Source organism: Melospiza georgiana, chromosome 1, assembly GCF_028018845.1.
Source record: "Melospiza georgiana isolate bMelGeo1 chromosome 1, bMelGeo1.pri, whole genome shotgun sequence".
In the NCBI taxonomy this organism is placed as follows: domain Eukaryota; kingdom Metazoa; phylum Chordata; class Aves; order Passeriformes; family Passerellidae; genus Melospiza; species Melospiza georgiana.
Genome location: NC_080430.1, coordinates 14,067,307 through 14,085,718, shown reverse-complemented (window position 1 = coordinate 14,085,718; position 18,412 = coordinate 14,067,307). Strand labels below are relative to the sequence as shown.

The following is an 18,412-nucleotide window of genomic DNA, read 5'->3' as shown; positions in this document are numbered from 1 at the left end:
AATTTTCAGGTTTTAGTAGTATTATTATTAAATTTGTACTCTCCTGTTTCTTGCCTCTAGCCCTACTGCAGCCCTGCATGTTTCCTTATTCACAACACAGAGATCCATCCTTGTATGACATTATAATACAGAGATCCTAATATGATGCTTACAGCTTACACCTAACACAGGGAAAACATGCTTTTTTTTAGCACTGTATGCAGAAGGGATTAAAAAGTTTTGGTAGACTGAGTCCCTTTTAAATCAGCATCTGTAGCACAGCAGTCTACAAGCTAAGTTGAGACCAAGGCAATTAACCCCATCAATCTAAAAAAAAGCATAACCACAAAGACAGCTCTTTCTTACCCACAGCTGAACACTATTAGAGCACTTACCAACTACCTAGATTTCTTGGCCATGTCCACCTTTATTTACCATACTTCTGCATTAAGAGAGTATTATAGAACTTTATGGGGAAAAAAAATGAAATGCTGATTTAAATTCTACTGTCATGGATTAATATTCTCCCTTCTCCAATTTTCTCATATTTAAAACAAATTCATCACTGACAGACCTCATCTGGCTTCAGCATGTCACTTAAACAAAAATCACTACTTATAAATCCCTTTAGATAGCTATACTGAAGTCAAACATAAGCATTTCTTTTATTTACATTTTAAGTTACAAGCATTTAAACAACACTGGTATCAACATCCTACACTGTCAAGGACAGATCTTCTGTGGAAGTTTCAACCCAATTTGAAAAAAACTACATAAGAAACAGACATTATTAAGTAGTTTAACATGATGGACTCCACACTCTTCAAAAACTAAGAGACTTTCTTTCCAACAGCCAATTACCACAAGCTACTCTCTTTTCAGCTTGGGAAGCTTGGTGTGTCTTTTCATACAGTGTCTGAGCTACAGGACAGGAGAAGGACTAAGTACAGCAATATTTTACCACATCCTTACTAGGGAGGAAAGATAGTCCTGCAATGAAGGAGTCAGCAGGTCAGTACTTTATTTCCAGCTTGGTTCTGAACTGTTTGTGTGGTCCTGGATCAGCCAGTGACCTCCTGTGCCTGCTCTCTCCATGCACCCTGCAGGGATAAAGCTTGCCCATCTCATGCTATGATATTTGCTTGCTGATTTAGTTTTTGAAAGGAAAGGTGGCAAAGCAAAGAAGACAACTGCCCTGCTAAGAGGAGTGGGTGCTGAAGAACCATCTCCTCGCAGATAGTTTGGGTGTTGCATGCTGTTACAACTGATGGCTGCAGCACAAGCAACAGTACAGCAAAGTACGTTTCTCTTTCCTAAGGTCAAAGAAAGACGAAGAGAAAACCACAGAAGGACTTAATGCCTCACTTGCTGCAATTAACATCGTTGTGAAATGCATGTGTTAATGAGGTCCTTGCAGAGAATGAGCCACAGGAATACACAATGCTGCTCCCAGGTGAGCAATCCCGTACTCCATCATCTGTGTTTGGAATAAACCTACACAGCTTCCCAGTTAAAGCAGCCCTGTCTTGGCAAGCAGTGATAAAAAGGAGCCCACACCTACTCTGTGCCCCTCTTTCACAGATGAAGAAGCAGAGCATTGATACATACATTTCCCTTCTCAAATCACAGCATCAGGAAAGCAAAACTAACCAGATATCTCCTGCATCTTCACGACAAGATTCAGCCAATGTTTCTGAAAGGAACCAAAAGACACTGTATCTGTTCCTTAAATCTGAACCACAGCACTTTTAGTCTGTCCTGCTCACTTCTACATATATTGCTTTCTATAACTCAGGCTCCTGCGCAGAGGGAAACTCACTAAAATGGAGTAAGCAATAGTTTTCACAAAAAAGTACCATTTATTTTTTAACTGTAAATTACTGAAGCTACATTAAACTTCTCTGAACATGCTCTGACTTCAGAATTAGAGTTGAGTAGTGAAATCTTTTAACTGTGTAGGGACACAAAATGTTCAGGCTTTTCTAACAACTTGCACAACCTGTACACATAACCCTACCTGCATGCTAAAAATTAGGCAATTTGAAGCAGTTCATCCTATAATGAAAGCAAGTTATAAAAACTATTCGTCTACTAGTGAGGAATACACCATGGCAGCCCAACCACATAGTGAATCAGAACCTCTGCTTACCCTGCAGTAACAGAGCTGGTGCCTGCAATGGGACACAGAAAGTGCAACCCAGCACCAGCGAGTCTGGATACAGATGTGGAAATTCAACACCCTGGTAATGACCAGGGCAACAGGGTAAGTCATGAGACAAAGGGGAAAGTTTTATTTGTGGAGTTCTATACCAAGCATAATATATATTAAACCCCATCCTTTAAAAAAAAAAACAACAAAGTGGAAGATTGCGTTAGTTCACTTTATCCTTCTGCATATTTACTTAATTTTTTTTTTCAAAATTACTCTATTTTTTTTTCTCTCTTGTCCATTTAACAACATCCCCAAACCAGTAGAGCTTGTCAAAGCTAAAAGCCTTGTCCTGCTGCTGGTGTATCACCAACATATGTTAGGAGCACTTAAATTGCAAGGCTGCAATCTGCTCTCTGAAGGAGGCTGGTAGCAGGTGTGACAGTCTGATCAGCAGAATGAGCTATATATAAAGATGCAAGCAGTGGGGAGAGAACTCCACAGCTTTGCTTTTACATACCATGCTGTATTTGCAGTCCTACTTATTCAAAAACAGGGAGAGGGGAGCCACAAAGTTAAAATAGACAGACTTGGCATCTTTGAGCTCAGTGTTTGATCTCACAGCCCCTCTCCCTCAGCAAAGCAAGTGAGCAGCACCAGGCTGTCTCTGATTTGCTGTTCATGCTGAGAAATGCACAGCTTGCAATTGCAAAGAACTGACCCTCTTATTTATTGCATCTAGGCATAATGTACAAACCCAAAGCCATGTGGTCTTCCCCAAAGGCTGGCTTCCCTAGCAGCCATCAGGTAAAAGGCAGGCTGCAAAGGGCTGTTGATTATAAATTGAGTTCAGATCTCTGCTTCCTATCTCAGTTTCCACATTACATTGAAGAGTAACACAAAACACAAACTGAATTATCACACACTTAAGTTCAGAAGGAACAGCACACTTTTTGAAAAGTGACAGGAAGATTCCGAATGATAAACAGCATGTTTCTAAAACACTAATTAATCACAGAAAAACTATTACTTTTTATTTCAGTATCACACACAACTTTAATCCCCAAGAGTGATCAAGAAAAAAATGTGGACTCATTGTGTCTTAATTCTCTCTATTCACCATGTCTCTGGCATCCACCAGCCTTTGGAAACAGTTTTTCAGAAGGCAACAAAACACTGGCTCACTGAATTAGAAGCAGCTTGTGAAGGCTGCTAGAGTTAAAGCAGTCTTTACACACTGTCTAATCACAGACATAATACATGGGCTTATAAAGGGTAACACAGACCACCCGTAAAACCCATAAAATCAGCAACTTCTCTGCTGCCCAGAGAAGCTGCAGGTGCCCCATTCCTGGAGGTGTTCAAGGCCAGGTTGGATCAGGCTTTGGGTAACCTGGTCTAATGGAAGGTGTCCTTGCCTATGACAAGGGGATTGGAAGCAGGTCATCTTTAAGGTCCCTTCCAACCCAAACCACTATGAGTCTATAAAAACAAGACATACAGCTTACAGAACTAGTTATTGTGATTTACAGATTCCAAATAGTTTAATAACTTCCACATGAAGCAAATTTTAAAAGCCTTTTTATTTTGTTCTGAGACCAAGCAAGTGCTGAACTATGACATTGAGGCAATTTAGAGTAAAAAAGACCATATCATACTAATTTGACTCAAGTACCATGAATGTGGATGGCTATGGTAAATATTTTAATTGAGAAGAGTAATATGCATGCATAAGGCATTTACAGATCCACCTTGATAGCATTTTTATAAAGGGAACAACTATGAGGATCTATCTGATCAAACTGAACAGCCCACAGGACACCTACAGCCTAGAGCACTGCCCAAACCTTTCCTCAGCCATTTACACTGGCCACTGGGAAAATAACACCACAAAAAGCAGATTTAATCAAGTCTGAAATACACAACTGTGAAAAAGTATTTTGGAAGTAGATTTAGGATACAGTTCCCTTCAGCAGATTGTTTAGACTTTTCCAGATGCCAAAAGAGAAACAGCAGTATATTCAAGCTAATTACCTCATATTCAAATTTCACAAGAACATTTAACTCAGCACAGATTAGCTTTTCATACAAGCTAGCTCCCCTTCACTGCTGCTTCCATTCCTCAGCTAGGCAATTCCACCAGCAAAAGAAACTTCTTAGCTCCACAGAGACAGGGTAAGGACCAGGAGTCTTTTGAGCTAAATATTTCATAAACACCTTCATATTTTATCTTCATAAAAGCTACAATACAGGATGTTCATTACCTGTGGCTTCCAATTCAGCAGAGGCTTCAAGCTAACAACAGCTATTTTATGGCAATGCCAAAGCAACAAAAGGGTCATCAGGAATTTACTTCAAACAGCTATACTAATAAAGGAGAGACTTATAGACACTGATTACATTTCACACACATGAACATCTGGGTTTAGTTTACCAAAGAATTCTGTTCCTGAGTGATCACTGGGTACAGAGTAAGGACACTACTCCATTGCCTAACACAACCACACACTAAATATGCTGCTTTACATACAGAGCATAACATTTTCTTTCAGATCAGGTTAGTTAAGTCCAGAAAATATAGAAGGTTTTCTCTTCAAATGGAAGCTCTTAAACATACAAATATTTTGCATACAGTTATAGTCATTAAAAGTCACATTCATTGGCCTTTTTACAAAGAGAGCCTATGCTAACACAGTATTCTGAATTTAAAAGCACTACTTTATTTCAGCCAGTCTACTTTTTCTTAATATTTCTTCATTCAAACTTCAATTTTTCCAGAATTATTACAGATAGCATTTATTTATGTAATTTTTCATTTGTAAAAAAAAAACCTAGAAAGAGCAACTAAAGCTACTGTTAAAAAAACTCAATGAGAGCAAAAACCATCAAACCTATCTTCTAAAATGACATTAAAAAAATGTTCAATAGAGGATTTGGAAGCAATGCTCTGAACTTGCACCATGCCCAAAAGACAGGACTCAGTCTGACTGAGGGTGGAGAAGTCCCTTGTGCTGGGTCTTTTCCTTTCTCCCATCCCCAGGTACCTCGTTCCTACAATGCCACAAGAGAAGTTTTGGTAGCATTTAGGGGTTAACCCAGAGCACACCCTCACCCTGATTCAAACCTGACCTGCTGCCTCACTGAGCTCTCTCACACACACACAGCTCACAGGAGCCCTGCAAAGCTGGCTACCCCACTCCAGGAGAGCCACAGCCATTGCTGAGCTACCTCCCCTCATCTCCCTGCAAAAGCAGCAGCATTTATTCTCTTACCCAGCACTCATCTCTATAGTAAAAACCAGAAACACCCAGCAGAATAATTGAGGTGCATAGAGATGACTGCTCTCCTACTATTGTAATACTCTCCAAATTACTATAATTGCACAATACTTTTCAACTTTTAGCAAAGCCTAACACTTCAGGCTAGCAGTCTTCCAGCAGCCTGCTACTGCCAGAGACAAATCCAAGGTGAGTAAAATCCCTTCCCTCCTCAGGCTGCACACAGTGCTGAGGCCAGAGCTCATTCACCAGGAATGGATGGCCACCACAGCCCTGCTGCCTAAATTCTTCTTCTTTTGGTACCTGGCTGCTTTCCTGGTGCTCACAGCTGCAGGCACAAAGTCTTCATAAGAAGGCAGAGGGGCAAACTGACAGCACAAACAAATGCACACTTAAAGCAACACAAATGACATATGGTCCAACAGGTTCTTGGAGAGGTCAAATTAAATCAAGCTTTGTTATTTCACTTAGCAGCTTATTAAAGAAGCAAAAGGTTCTGAAGCTTCCAATTTATTGGGTTTTTTCAACTGTCATTTAAGTTGTTATAGCAACAAAACTTTCAGCTGCGTGGTCTCAGAGACACTCCAGCAACCCCAGAAGTAATTTTTCCAGTATTTACTGAATTCAGCTCCTTCCTGTTCAGGCCCTTAAGAACTTGGAACAAAGTTGTTCGTTATATGCACAAAGATCTGTATTCCTGCAAGGTTCTCACAAGTATTGCTTCTGACATTTAACAGAGGAGAAAAAAACATTATGTGGCCTTTGCCTAGGGGGAAGATAGAGTAACTCAACAACTTTGAAAGCGCATGCAAAAAAGATGGGGTAAGGTGAAACTACTTTTCCATTTACTAAGTGTGGCTACGTTTCTTCAAACAAATGAAAACACCTAAGTGGGTGCACACACAAACATACAGGCACTCCCAGAAGTTCTATCTCCATTTAAAATACTTTATACCCACGTAACTATTTTTTTTCTAGTAATACACATCAACACCAGAAACATTTTAAATTGCTATTCTGAGTCTGTAAAGACGTGCACACCCAGAAAAAAAAATCCTATAAATGTGGCTACTTAAAAAGAAAACAGCTAATGATATACCAGCTTGCTCCTCCTGCAACAAATTCGTGATTTCACTGCATCAGCAGCAGGCTAAGTATGAGCAAATGTGGGGAGAACGGCCAAAAATATGACACTGCTTTTCCAAAACAGAGTCTATTTTCCCCACCAAATCAGGGACACGCTACTTTCACTAAGCTTATTGCCCAGAAGGAAAAGCTTCCTATAACAAATTCCACAGGTTGATTTTTTAAAAAAGCCTTTGGGTGATATCTGTTGCGCCACTGAGGTGAATTTTTCATCCTCTTACTAAATGGACTGTTTGCCTCCAGAGCACCAAGTTAACCCATTTCTTCCCATCTTTGGAATTTTCTGTTTGTACCTCATTTACTGCACTGGTGTCTTGCTTCCATGCAAACTCCCATTTCCCACCCAGGTGAAAAGAAAAAACAATGGGAGTCATACCTATCTATCCTTTAAAAGCATTTCTGTTGTCATTATATTGCAAAGGTTTCGCACTGTTGTCTCCTTATTGCAAGAGTTTCATACCTCCTTGATGTTTCTCGTAGGCAGCTCCTCCAAGCACTGACTCTTCCTCCTTCTTACAGCAGCCAGCTGACCCAAACTCCCCTCAACCAACCAATCCACTCTTTTATAACACTCTTCTTATTGGCTACAGCTGTGGCCTGTTAAAGTCAGGCCCGTTCCCAACCACTAATAATTGGCTCAGCTACAACTCCTTAAGGTGTAAGATCACTTTCTATGCTACCTCTATTTTCTTATATTGTATCCCCCTACACATTTCCTTTCACCAAACTCCAAGGACATCCCATCCTTTTTTTCAACCCTATAGTAGGAGTCCTAGTAAAATATCTGTATTGTATTTGAATATCTGTATATAGGCCTTGCCCTGATAAGCCCAGGTTGTTCTTGATGGGCTGCAGCTGTGATGGCCGTAATTGGGCTGCAGCTGCAGCTAATGAAGATAACTGTGATGAAAGGGGGTGGGCTTGGCCAGTCAGGGAGAGCCTGGAAGGAGCCATGACCAAGAAGCAGCAAAGAGCAGAAGAAGTCTGTGCTGTGAAGAACTGCCCCCAAGAAATATCACCTAGAAGGTACAAGACTTTAGAAATATGATTGCGGCAGTATGGGACTCTAGAAATATAAAACACAACAAGATAACAACACAACCCCACAGAAGATCATCTTTCTCCCCACAGTCTCCCTTCTGCCTGCCCTGTTTCTGTCACCACAGACATCCTGACAATCGGGAGGCAACAGCAGCCAACATGTCCAGCACCAAGCCCTGGTGTCCGGCAGGAACACAGCAGCACCCCAGGGCCCAGCTCCAGGGGATGCTCATCTCTGCTCCTGGGCAGCAAGGATCATCTTGCACAGAACCTCTCTTGGTCTTCACTCCTCCTCCCCTGCACCAGAGACCCCAGCCTTGAGATGTAGAGTGTGGGATGCAGTCCAAGAGTTTTAGTAGGAAAGTAGGAATGCATTTCTGCTTTTGTTTGGGACTAAATAGGTGATTCACGTGCATCACTTTGCCACAGGGATTGAAATAGAAAATAAGTTAACACCAAGTTACCAAAAAAAGGAAAAGAGAACAAAAAAAAAAATTGCAACAAAATAGTTATTAAAATTATTTCAAATTTAACAAATACCTGGGACCAATTTAAAAAAATAACTAAGGATACCCATAGGAAAAAAAAAATAAACTAACACTGTTGAGGTATTGTAGCAAGTAAAACTAATGTGATTCCTTCAAAAAACACAAAGGCCTTAATATTTGCTGTTAATTTAAAATTATTTTCCCCAACTTAAAATTTGATTCATTTCTCTTTCACTAGCAATATTAGTCATGTTGACAAGTATTATGTATGTCCATGCTGCTGTTTTTCTTTTTACTTTCTTGGTTTTTTTAAACAGCCTCACTGGATTATGTAACTTAGCTCAAAGGCAGTTTGGTTTTTGGTGTTTTTTTATCCATTTTCCAGTACCAGACTTGCTGAGCATTACATCAAAATGACCTCAAAGAAACAAAGAAAATATATAATGTATATTAAAAAGAAGGAGAAAAAAAATAAAGCACAGATGCCCTAAAGTATCTTCCAGAATTTTTTAATACTTTTTGCTTCACTTTTTATTTTCTTACTGCTCAGAAAATATTTCTGAGTGAGAACATCTGTGCTATATTCTGGATTGATGTTAGAAGAATTCCACTTTATTTTCAATCTACATAAGCACTGGTTCAGCATTGTTGCATGTTTTATCCATTCAATTTATATTTGGATGAAATGGTTTGTTTTCCTTTGAAGGACCAGGAAATTGTTTTAAAGCTACATGAACCCTATTCTGTATAACTAAGATCACCAGCATTTCTCCCCCATTTACTCAGTCTTATTTTACCAGATTAAATGTGCCACGACCAAAAGATGTCATAGTCTGGTACAACTGAGAAAGTGTTACTTCCAGTGGTGTTTTTGTAACAGAGCTAAAACATCTGTGACTGTTATAAGTGAAGTTAAAGTGTAAAAAGCTATGAGAATCAGATGCCTTTCCACTGGTGGAAGGCTATATTGCCCAGGAGAAGAAAGGCTGGCAACTCCCTAAACCCCAGATTGCCTGCAGGAACCGTTCCCCAAATGCACTGAGCACTTTCACAGGCTCCTGCACAGTCCTCCCCTCAGAGCTACAGGAATTGCTCAGCAGCTGAATGGTGCTTTGCTCAAAGGGAAATGGCTCTCCAGCCACTCTTCCACAAACACACACTTCACTTTCATCACTGTAAGTAACAGGGAAACACTGAGAAACCACATCATGCCAAACTGAAATCCATGGTGCATCCTGTCCAGGCAGAGATAGGTGCTGCTCACACCAGCCAGCCCCAGCAGCACCACACCCTTCCTTCACTGAAAGCACCTTCAAAGCTGAAGGGCTTACAGGGTGTCCACTTCTCAAGACCCTCTTTTTAAACACTACAGAATTCAGTCTTCTTTATTAGCTTTGAATAATCCCAAGTGCCTGCTTGCTCAAATCTCAGGGGTACAGCCCCAGCGTGGCTCTCAGGCCTTTTTAAGACAAGTCTCCTCCCTTGTTGCATGGATGGCACAGAACAAAGGCAAGAGCTGGCAGAGAGGGCATGGCAGGGCTTGTGCAGCTCCTGCCTTGCAAGCCCCAGGTCCCTGGGGCACAGCACTGCTGTACAGCAAAGTGCCCATGCCAGGGACTTCCACAGCCACTGCCTCACTTGCTCCAAAGGTTCATTTCTATCTTCACCCTGCAAATTCTCTTGCCATGTGCAAGAGCCACCTGTATTTACAGATGAGCCAATGACAGGAAAACATTGATTTGGCTGAAAACACAGACAGAATTGGAGAGAAGAGGTTAAAAGAAAGTTTTCCATAATGAGCAGAGGGAATTTATCACTATAGCCTTGCATTTCCAGCACCAAACCTGCAGGATCACAGAGCAGCTTTCTAAATGTGAAGCAATCATGACCCATTTCAGTACTGATCTTCCCTAAATCAGCATTTCTGCAGTGCTGCTCACCAAGGCCCAGCAGAATGACGTTCCTGTCAGCTGGGTTTCACTTCACTGTTGGGAGCCCGGCGTCACTGAAGAGGCCAAGAGCCAGCTGGAGAAAACTGCCCAGAGCCCCACGGAATCCTGGCTGACTTCAGGTAAATCACTGAAATATTACCCAGCCAACACTGAATGCACAGCCCAGACACATCATCCTGGGGTGCCAGATAGAACTAAACTGATAGCCAACTGAGCAGCAGGGGTGACAGGGATTTTTTTGGCATTTTGGTTCCTTTTTGGGGTTAAGAGGATTCCTGTGCATTCTGGAAATTGCCTGTAAGATTTCTTTTTACTTAAAAAAGGCTTTGCACATATAGAAAAATCTGCACATATAGAAAAATGAAATCCAAATCTAAAAAAAAAAAAAAAAAAGAAAAAAGAAAAAAACCACACATAAACAAAAAGAACTGGAAATCTTTTTTATGCTAAATTTAGCCACTGCTGCCCTTGAGTATTGCCAAAGGGGTCACTGAATGGGCATTGTGGCAGATCCATTTAAGCCTGTGGCAAAAACCTAGTGGTCAGGCTCAAGGAGAGAATGTGCCAAGAACAACACAAAGCCCAAGTAAAATCAGCAGATTTTCATACCAACCCAGCCATGTGTTAGGCTCTACAAACCATGCCCCAGTGACACAGTCATGAGGAACTGTGCAACTGTTTGCTCTGTAGAATGTAACTTGCATCAAAGCTGCCGTTGTGCACCTGACAGAGAACCAGCTGTCTGAGAACTGACTTTTAGGCAAATAATCCCCGTTAGCTGGCACTGGGGAGGATAAAACCAAAAACAGAAAAAAAAGCAAGCTTCACAGACACAATCACTCAGACTTCAACCTTCCTCCCTCACAACTCCCTGCTGATGAATGTCAGACCTACCAAAGAGATGGAGCTTTAAGCTTTGGGTGGCCTAAGCCCCCAATGTACAAATTACACGAGAATATGGTCATCTGACACCTGTTACCTTTGCTTACCCTGCCAACTCTCCTGCAGTTCTGGTCTCTTATCAGCAACAGCCTCTAACACTATCAAAGAGAAGATTACAATTTCTTTTCACAAATATTACTGCACTGCAGTTTTCAAATTAACAACTGAAGTATTGTTCCATGCAACATCAAAACCCCCACAAAACTTCATCTCCTACAGCATGTGGCATGGGAGAGGGAAAAGGTGTCTCAAGACTTCTATTAAAATAATTTTGATTCTGCAAGAAAACTGTTTCTTTTAACTGGAAAATGAGGGTTATATATGACATCTAGGAACACCACTACAAGCTCATGATATGCAGGGCATCAGCCTGAACTATCATGGAGACCAAATAATCCCTCTAGGGACTCAATGTGACATTCAACAACTCCAGCAAATCTGCAACTTCCTATTTCATATTCTTGCTTACCATGCTCATTTACATCACATGATTTTTTTTTTAGTTATATCTACCCATTGCTTATGCATACCTATTTTTACTTGCAAGAAAAAGAAGATAAAAGTTAAAATGCTTACAATATCCTCTGCAAAAATCAAAGCACAAGAGATTATGCTGACCGTGAAAAGTCAACAAAAAAAGTCAGAAACAACTCTGGCAACATCTAGATCAAACCAAAGTTACAAGATGCACAATTACTTCCTTTCAATAGTTGCTTGATACATCATTTTTATAACAATTTTCCACCTTTTAACACTGGTTCAATATTTGATAAGCATGTTTCATCTCAACTGTCTGCTTTATTCTTTTTGGTGCAGGCCACTCAGATGTGGCTGACCACCCCTCTTTAATCCCCCTTACCTTTCTGCAAGTTTTTAACCAGTAAATTAATTGCTAGGACTGCACCAACTCCAAATCTGCACAACCCTTGACCAGCAGGGTCTGGAAAATGCATTCCTGAGGCCAGCTGTCCCCTGCCCAAGTTGAACTCCTTTAAGGCTCAGGCAGAGATTGTGCCAGAGGCTGCATCACTCCATCCAGCCACACAAAAGTGCACCATTAGCGTGCCCCCATGAAAACTGGGTTTCATTTAACATGATCGATTTTGCTGACTCCACTTGCCCTGAACAAGGTGGACATTTCAAACATCTTTCATCATTTGCTTGTTCATTTCCCGCAAACACAACCTGCAGAGAGAACGCATCATGTTTCAGAAACAAAGCTTCTCTTGGAATAAAAGCAAAAGAACAGAAAAAATTATACACACTACAGAGACCAGCCTTTAAACACAGCCTGTCATATTAATAACTAATTCCACACACAAAGACTTAGCACTGACAGCAGTATTAATCCATAATACGTTTTTGGATAAATTTGAGGATTCACTCAGAATCCTCATCAAAGACATAGCACCCAGAACTAACTGCAGTTATCTGCAGTTGTGCTATCTGTATGTTTTGAACTCCTAAAATTTTTCAGAGAGAAGAACTGTACTATTATGTGGATTGTTCTCCGTAAGTACTTTTTCCATTCTCGACACATCTCTTCAACCTAAATAATACCAAGCCAGAACACTGAGGTCAAATTCTGAAGTTATTCATTCCTGGCACTCTGCAAGCATGGTTTTGGGCTGCCTCACTACAACTGCACAGGGACATCCTAAGTGCACTGTGCAGATCACTTACTGCTAATCACAAGTGGGAAACCGTGACAAAGCGGGGGAAATCTGGGAAGGGCTGACAACTCAGTTCTCAAGGAATTCTCCTGAAAGAACTGCTGCATACAGTAGACACACACATTCTTGCAGGATGAGAAATGCTGCTTTGCCTGTAAGTATGAAAACCATAAACTTCATTCAAATATTTTGAATAATCTTCCACCAGATATGCTTCTTTCCATACAAGTATAGTGGTGGTGAAGTAGATTTCAGTGTCAGCTTGATACCAGCTGCCAGACTGAAAGTTCATATGGGCACATATACTTTGATCTTCTCAGTTAGGAATTACTTTGTCCCCTTTCTTGTCTCCTTATGAACTGAAGATTTGCTCATCTGCTACACTAGCACAGAAAGGAACCATCTAACTGCTATGAAAACAGAGTCATCCGTGGAATTCCAGCATCCAAACCATACAATTACTATGTTACTCTACTGCAAGCACAGCAAACAGTGTTATACACCTACTTACAAAACTTACTTACTGTAAGATCCAGTTTCCTCCCACCTAAACATCACCACAGAAAATGTTCAGCAAATTCAAGTCAGAAGTAAGGTTTGACAGTGACCATATAAAACACTCAGAAAAAGTCCATGGACACTGCTACTGTTTTCAACCACAGAATTTCCATCCAATAGAAACAATCTCGGTAATTGCAGCTACCTCATGTCCACACCAGTGGCATTTAGCATAACCACCATATAAATACTAATAAATAAAACCACCATGTCATTTTAACCCAGGATGCAGAGCTTTTGATACCTAGGACCAGTCAAAGCCTGGCTGCCCCTCTGGCTGTCCCTTTAACAAGTACATGGCCATATTAAGAGTTACTTTTTTTCCCTCCCAGGCTTCCACAGGTGGGCCACTTTTGTTCTGAACTGAAATTTGCAATGATGTAACCTTTTCCTGGTGACTGTTGTGTGCCTCCCCTGTGCTTATAACTTCAATCCCTCCCGGGTTTAACATTATGCTGCAGAATGCAACTGCCACCCCTCAATGTAACTAAATACCTGGAAGCCAGGATGCAGTCCATTGGCACAGGAGTTACACGGGGCAGTTTTGGAACAAAACACAGCAAAATAATTACTTTTATTAATGCTGTAATACTGAAGATCAAATGCTGCAAACATTTCTCATCTGAATGGCCCAATGAGGCATTCAGTGTTCCACAAACAGTCTCACTTTACTGATCACTGCTTTACCTTAACCAGAGAGGTACTTTCAGCCCCAGACCCCCATATGCAAGTAGACTGCCATATGCATTAACTGCTGTATAGGAATGACAGCTGGTATGCAGCCACAGCCATATCCTCAAGAATCATTTTTCTCTTTTTCCAGATGGAATTAGAATATGTTTGCTGTCTTCAAAACCATGCACTTTAGGAATCAGGTGGGGAGGTGATGGGAAACTCAGTTACTTTTCTCCTTCCAGCATTTGGAATTCTCTATGAAAAAACTGATTTTAAAATTTTTCTCAGGAATCACTTCAAACCAATCAACGAAATGTTCACAATATTCCTTCCACTGCATGCTTCAGGACAACCTGGCAGTCTGCATTTGCCAAAGTAAAACTTCCAGGATCAGAAGTGTAAAATGTCTCAGAAGGGATGAGAGGGAAAAGCACACTAAAACTTCTTAGATCGATAAGGCAGAGGAAAGGGGAAGGGCACTGCTGAATTTCTCAGCCAGCGATGGTCATACTGCCCAAAAAACCAGTTGACTAAAAAGAAGTTTGCAGCAACAAGAAAGTACGGGAGGGGGGAGGGGGGGAAGGGAGGAGGGGAGGAAAGAGAGAAAGGAAAAATTAAAAAAAAAAAAAAAAAGAAGGGAAGAAACTCAAAGCCCAACAAGTTGCCCATGGAGGGAAAGCCAAGTCTGCAACTGCCTGCACACGCACAGCCCGGGATTTCAACATGGGGCTGCGAGAGGCCGGCGCGGGCGGCTGTGGGGCTGCGCCGCGGGCCGGGCCGGGCCGGGCCGGGCCCCCCGCACCCCGGGCACGGCGGAGCGTCCCGCAGCGCGCAGAGCAGCCTCCCCCGCGGCGCGGCGGTGTCGCGGGCGGCCGCGCTGCTGCTGCGGGCCCTCCGAGCCTCGCCCGGCGCGGGGGGCGGCCCGCGGGCGCTGCCGGACGCCCCTGCGGCGGGGTCCCCTCGCACCGCCCTCAGCGCCGGGCCTGGAGGGCCGGGAAGCCTGGAGCTGGAGTTCCAGCCCTGCGCGGCGACTCCCGCCCGGCCCGCTGCGCCTCGGCCCCGCCGCCCGCCCCGGGGCAGAGCCGGCACCGCCGGCCTCCGCGCTGCTCCGCCGGCCGGGTTCGGGCGGCTCCCGCACCGACACCCCCGGGAGCCGCCGGGCACCGGCGAACAAAGGGCCGAGGCCCGCCAGGCGCCCGCAGGGAGCCGCGGAGGGGCCGCGCTGGCCGCTGCGGAGGGGCCGAGCCCCCCCCCGGCCCCCGCTCCCTGCGGTGGCGCCGGGCACTCGCTCCCCGCGGGCTCCGCCGCCGCCACCGGCCGCCTCCGGCCCCGCTCCCGCCGCTCCCCCCGGCGGGGCAGCCCGGACTTTCCCCCTCTCTTCCCTCCCCACTCCGGGAAGCGCCATATTGATCGCGGGCGCCGCTCCCCGCGCCCCTCACCTTGGCGATCGCCTTCTTGTACCGGGTCACCGCTTGCTGGATCAAGCTGAAAACTTTCATGTTCCCGTCCCCGCAGGGCACGACCACCCGCGTCCTCCCGAAGCACACCGTGACTTTCATCCTGTGCGGCCGGGGGGCTCCCGCGTCCCTCCGGCCCCGCGCAGCCTTCCTCCTCCTCCTCCTCTTCCCCTCCGCCCTCCGCCACGGCCGCCCCCCGGCGGGGCGCGGCGCTCAGCCCCCGGCCGCCGCCGGGCTGCCGCTGCGGGCGCCCTGCCTCCGCCCCGGCGTCGCGGCCGGCCCGCCGAGGCGCGGGGAAGGGAGGGCAGCGCAGGATGGGGCCGGTGCTGCCTTCCCGAGGGCCGGGGGCCGCTCACATGCCGCGGCGCTGCCCGCGGCCACCTGCTCGGCTCCTGCCCCGGCGCGCAGCGGCGGCGGGCGGGGCGGCGGCGCTGGCTCCCGCTCCGGAGGCGTGGGGCGGTGCGGCGGGGCGGGGGCAGCCGGCCGGCTCCGCGGGGCGCCGGCAGCGCGGACGGGGCGGAGGAGCCGCCGGGCCCCGCACACGGTCGGAGAGAGTGGCCCGAGCGAGCCCGAGGGGCTCCGGATGCCCCCGCCTCGCTCTGCCCCGGCGGGTTCCGGGGATGCGGAGCCGGGGTGGCACCGGCACAAGGAGCCCCGCGAAATCCCGGTTCTCGGCCCTGGCTGGTGCACCGGGGGGAGCGAGCACCGCTGCTGCCCCTTCTCCTGCCGCCGCCCTGCCTCAGGTACGCGGCTCCGGGGAAAGAGAAGGTGCTCGGCAGGGCAGCACGGCGGTCTGCTGTTCCTCCCGGTGTCCGGGGTACGCAGCCACCTCTCACGGCCGAAATCCGATGGCCTTCCTGAGCTTTGGGGCATCTGTTAACGCAACAGGACCTACACTGTGCAAAACCTCCTGCATCATCAGTAACACCGGCATCAATGGAACCGCTGAGCAATCTCCTCCGCAAAGCTGTCAGAAGTCACAGGCGTTTATAGATACCGTGCACTTTTTTCCACGGATTTCATTGAGGACAATGGAATTGCACAGTTCATTGGTCATTCAGTGTGGCTTGACAATATATATCTTTTGTGTAGAAATGGTAAAACAGTTTAACCAGAGTGAAAGCAGAGTTTGGAGGACAGGAAAGCAGTGAAAAAAAACTCTCGTTTTTTCTTTTCTTTTTTTTTCCTGAATTTACACACAGCACTAGAAATGTGAAATTCAAGCAAGCTTTGTAGCACATAATGTCAACATCCTTCTACAACACCGGACAACTCAGCACGTGTCCTCTGGTGCTCCCTGCCCAGCAGCTGTCCCAGCTGGCAGAGTGCTCTTGTTCCCTTAGCAACAGTATTAGTAAATTTAAGAACTTCAGACCTGGTACAAATGGCAAAGCTGTCTGCGGTTTAGTAGGTACAGAGGTAAGGAGCAGGATTAATGATGTTTTCAAAACATCAAAGGTAGAATTATTGCCCTGTTAAGTCAAGGGTGAGAATGGCATCCCTAACCCTTTGCATTCTAGTTAGGAGTTTCCAGTATGGAAAATGGAGGAGTCAGTTTATATTAATTTGGTTCCGTGCATATTGTTCAATTTCATTGAAATCCATAGGACCTTTTCTATTAATTTCAGTTTTGGAAAGCTTTGGAACACTCACAAGATCAAAGAATTAATTTCCTGACCTACAGATAATTTTTAGCTTAGATGCCAGTTTTATTAGTTACCCACCTAAGTTATCTGGACTAATATACCTGAATTTAATATGAGAAATAGTCTGTCATTTAAAGCAGGAAACAAGCACACCTGCCATGTTACATTTTGTCATATCCCCAGTGTTCACTTGTGTGGAATAAAGACAGCATGCAGGAGTCCAGAAAGGCAGAAATGAAATAAAACTGGTGTAAACAGTTTACAGCTCATGACTGAGACAACTGAGTACACTCTGCAGTTTTTATGGCCATAGCTCATCAAGTTTATTATTGGAAAAAGATGAAAATGTCCTCTAACCTGCTGCTTCTGTACTTTCTAGGTGATCATAAGAGCTGCTGGGAAAGGATGAAAGAGCTATAAATCCTTGGTTTAATATACATCACCTAAGAAGCTTGCAGAAAGGACTCTGAAAATGTGAAGTCAGTAGAGCCTCTTCCCAGTAGGCTGTTTTTAACAAGAATTTACAATGTCATAGACTTTGTAATATTCCATATTATACTTTGGTTGTCATTTGCATTTATCTGCTAAAACATAATGTTGCATATTAGAAGCTTTACCACACTGCTGTAAAACTTGGTATTTATAAAGCTTAATACTGTTGTGGGTCAACAGTAACTATTTCACTGTTCAGGCACAGCTACAGGTTTTTCATGTTTTTCTGTGATTTAATTCCTGCTCCCACTGTCTTTAACAAGTTACTTGGCAGTTTTCCCAGCTGTTCTAACACTCTCCTGGAAAAAAACTCCACCAGTTTAGAAAGAAATATTGATAGTTTTTCCATTAAATGTGTGGAACGGGAAAAATCAGTAATGAAGTACAAAAAACCAGGTCTATCCTGGGATCTGATTGAGGCAAAAACTTAAAGACTTGCACAGGAATAGTGATAGACCAAACAGGAATGAGAACCTCCAAGATTTGAGTTTCTTCCCCACTAGATACACACACAAGTTATACATACATCAATCTGAAAACATTTTAAATAAAATTTACCAATTTAGTATTTGTTTTGTGCTTCCTTAAGAGCAAGAAAGAACTTTAAAAAACAAATGTAACAAGGCTGTGAGATTGTATGAGGTCTAATTATGTAAGATAAATGAAGTATAAAACATTATTATAAGAGATTATGAGAAAAGGATTATACTAATCAGGGGAAGAATTGGCAAGAGTTGCTGGTTTACAAAAATTACAATTACTATCCACGCTGCAATATGGGTGGTACATATATAGCTCTGGATATTGAACTTTCCTGAGCTAACATTCCACAGAACCTGACAATTCATTTATTAACAGCATGTTGCTGGAGGATTTCCATGAAGACATCATCTGTCTCACAGGAAGGTGGTGGAGCAAGGGATGGAGGGAATCAGA

At 44.0% G+C, this 18,412-nt stretch overlaps 1 protein-coding gene across 11 annotated transcripts in view; it reads right to left on the bottom strand.

The window, feature by feature from the left end:
* Positions 1-15,490, bottom strand: part of PARD3 (par-3 family cell polarity regulator) — a 442,650-nt gene extending 427,160 nt beyond the window's left edge. For all 11 annotated transcript variants that reach the window (XM_058024007.1, XM_058024041.1, XM_058024016.1 and 8 more), the window contains exon 1: positions 15,321-15,490. In XM_058024007.1, coding sequence (XP_057879990.1) covers positions 15,321-15,440 — 120 coding nt within the window. In that variant the 5' untranslated portion in view covers positions 15,441-15,490. The remainder of the gene's footprint in view (positions 1-15,320) is intronic.
* Between the last annotated feature and the right edge of the window lie 2,922 nt (positions 15,491-18,412).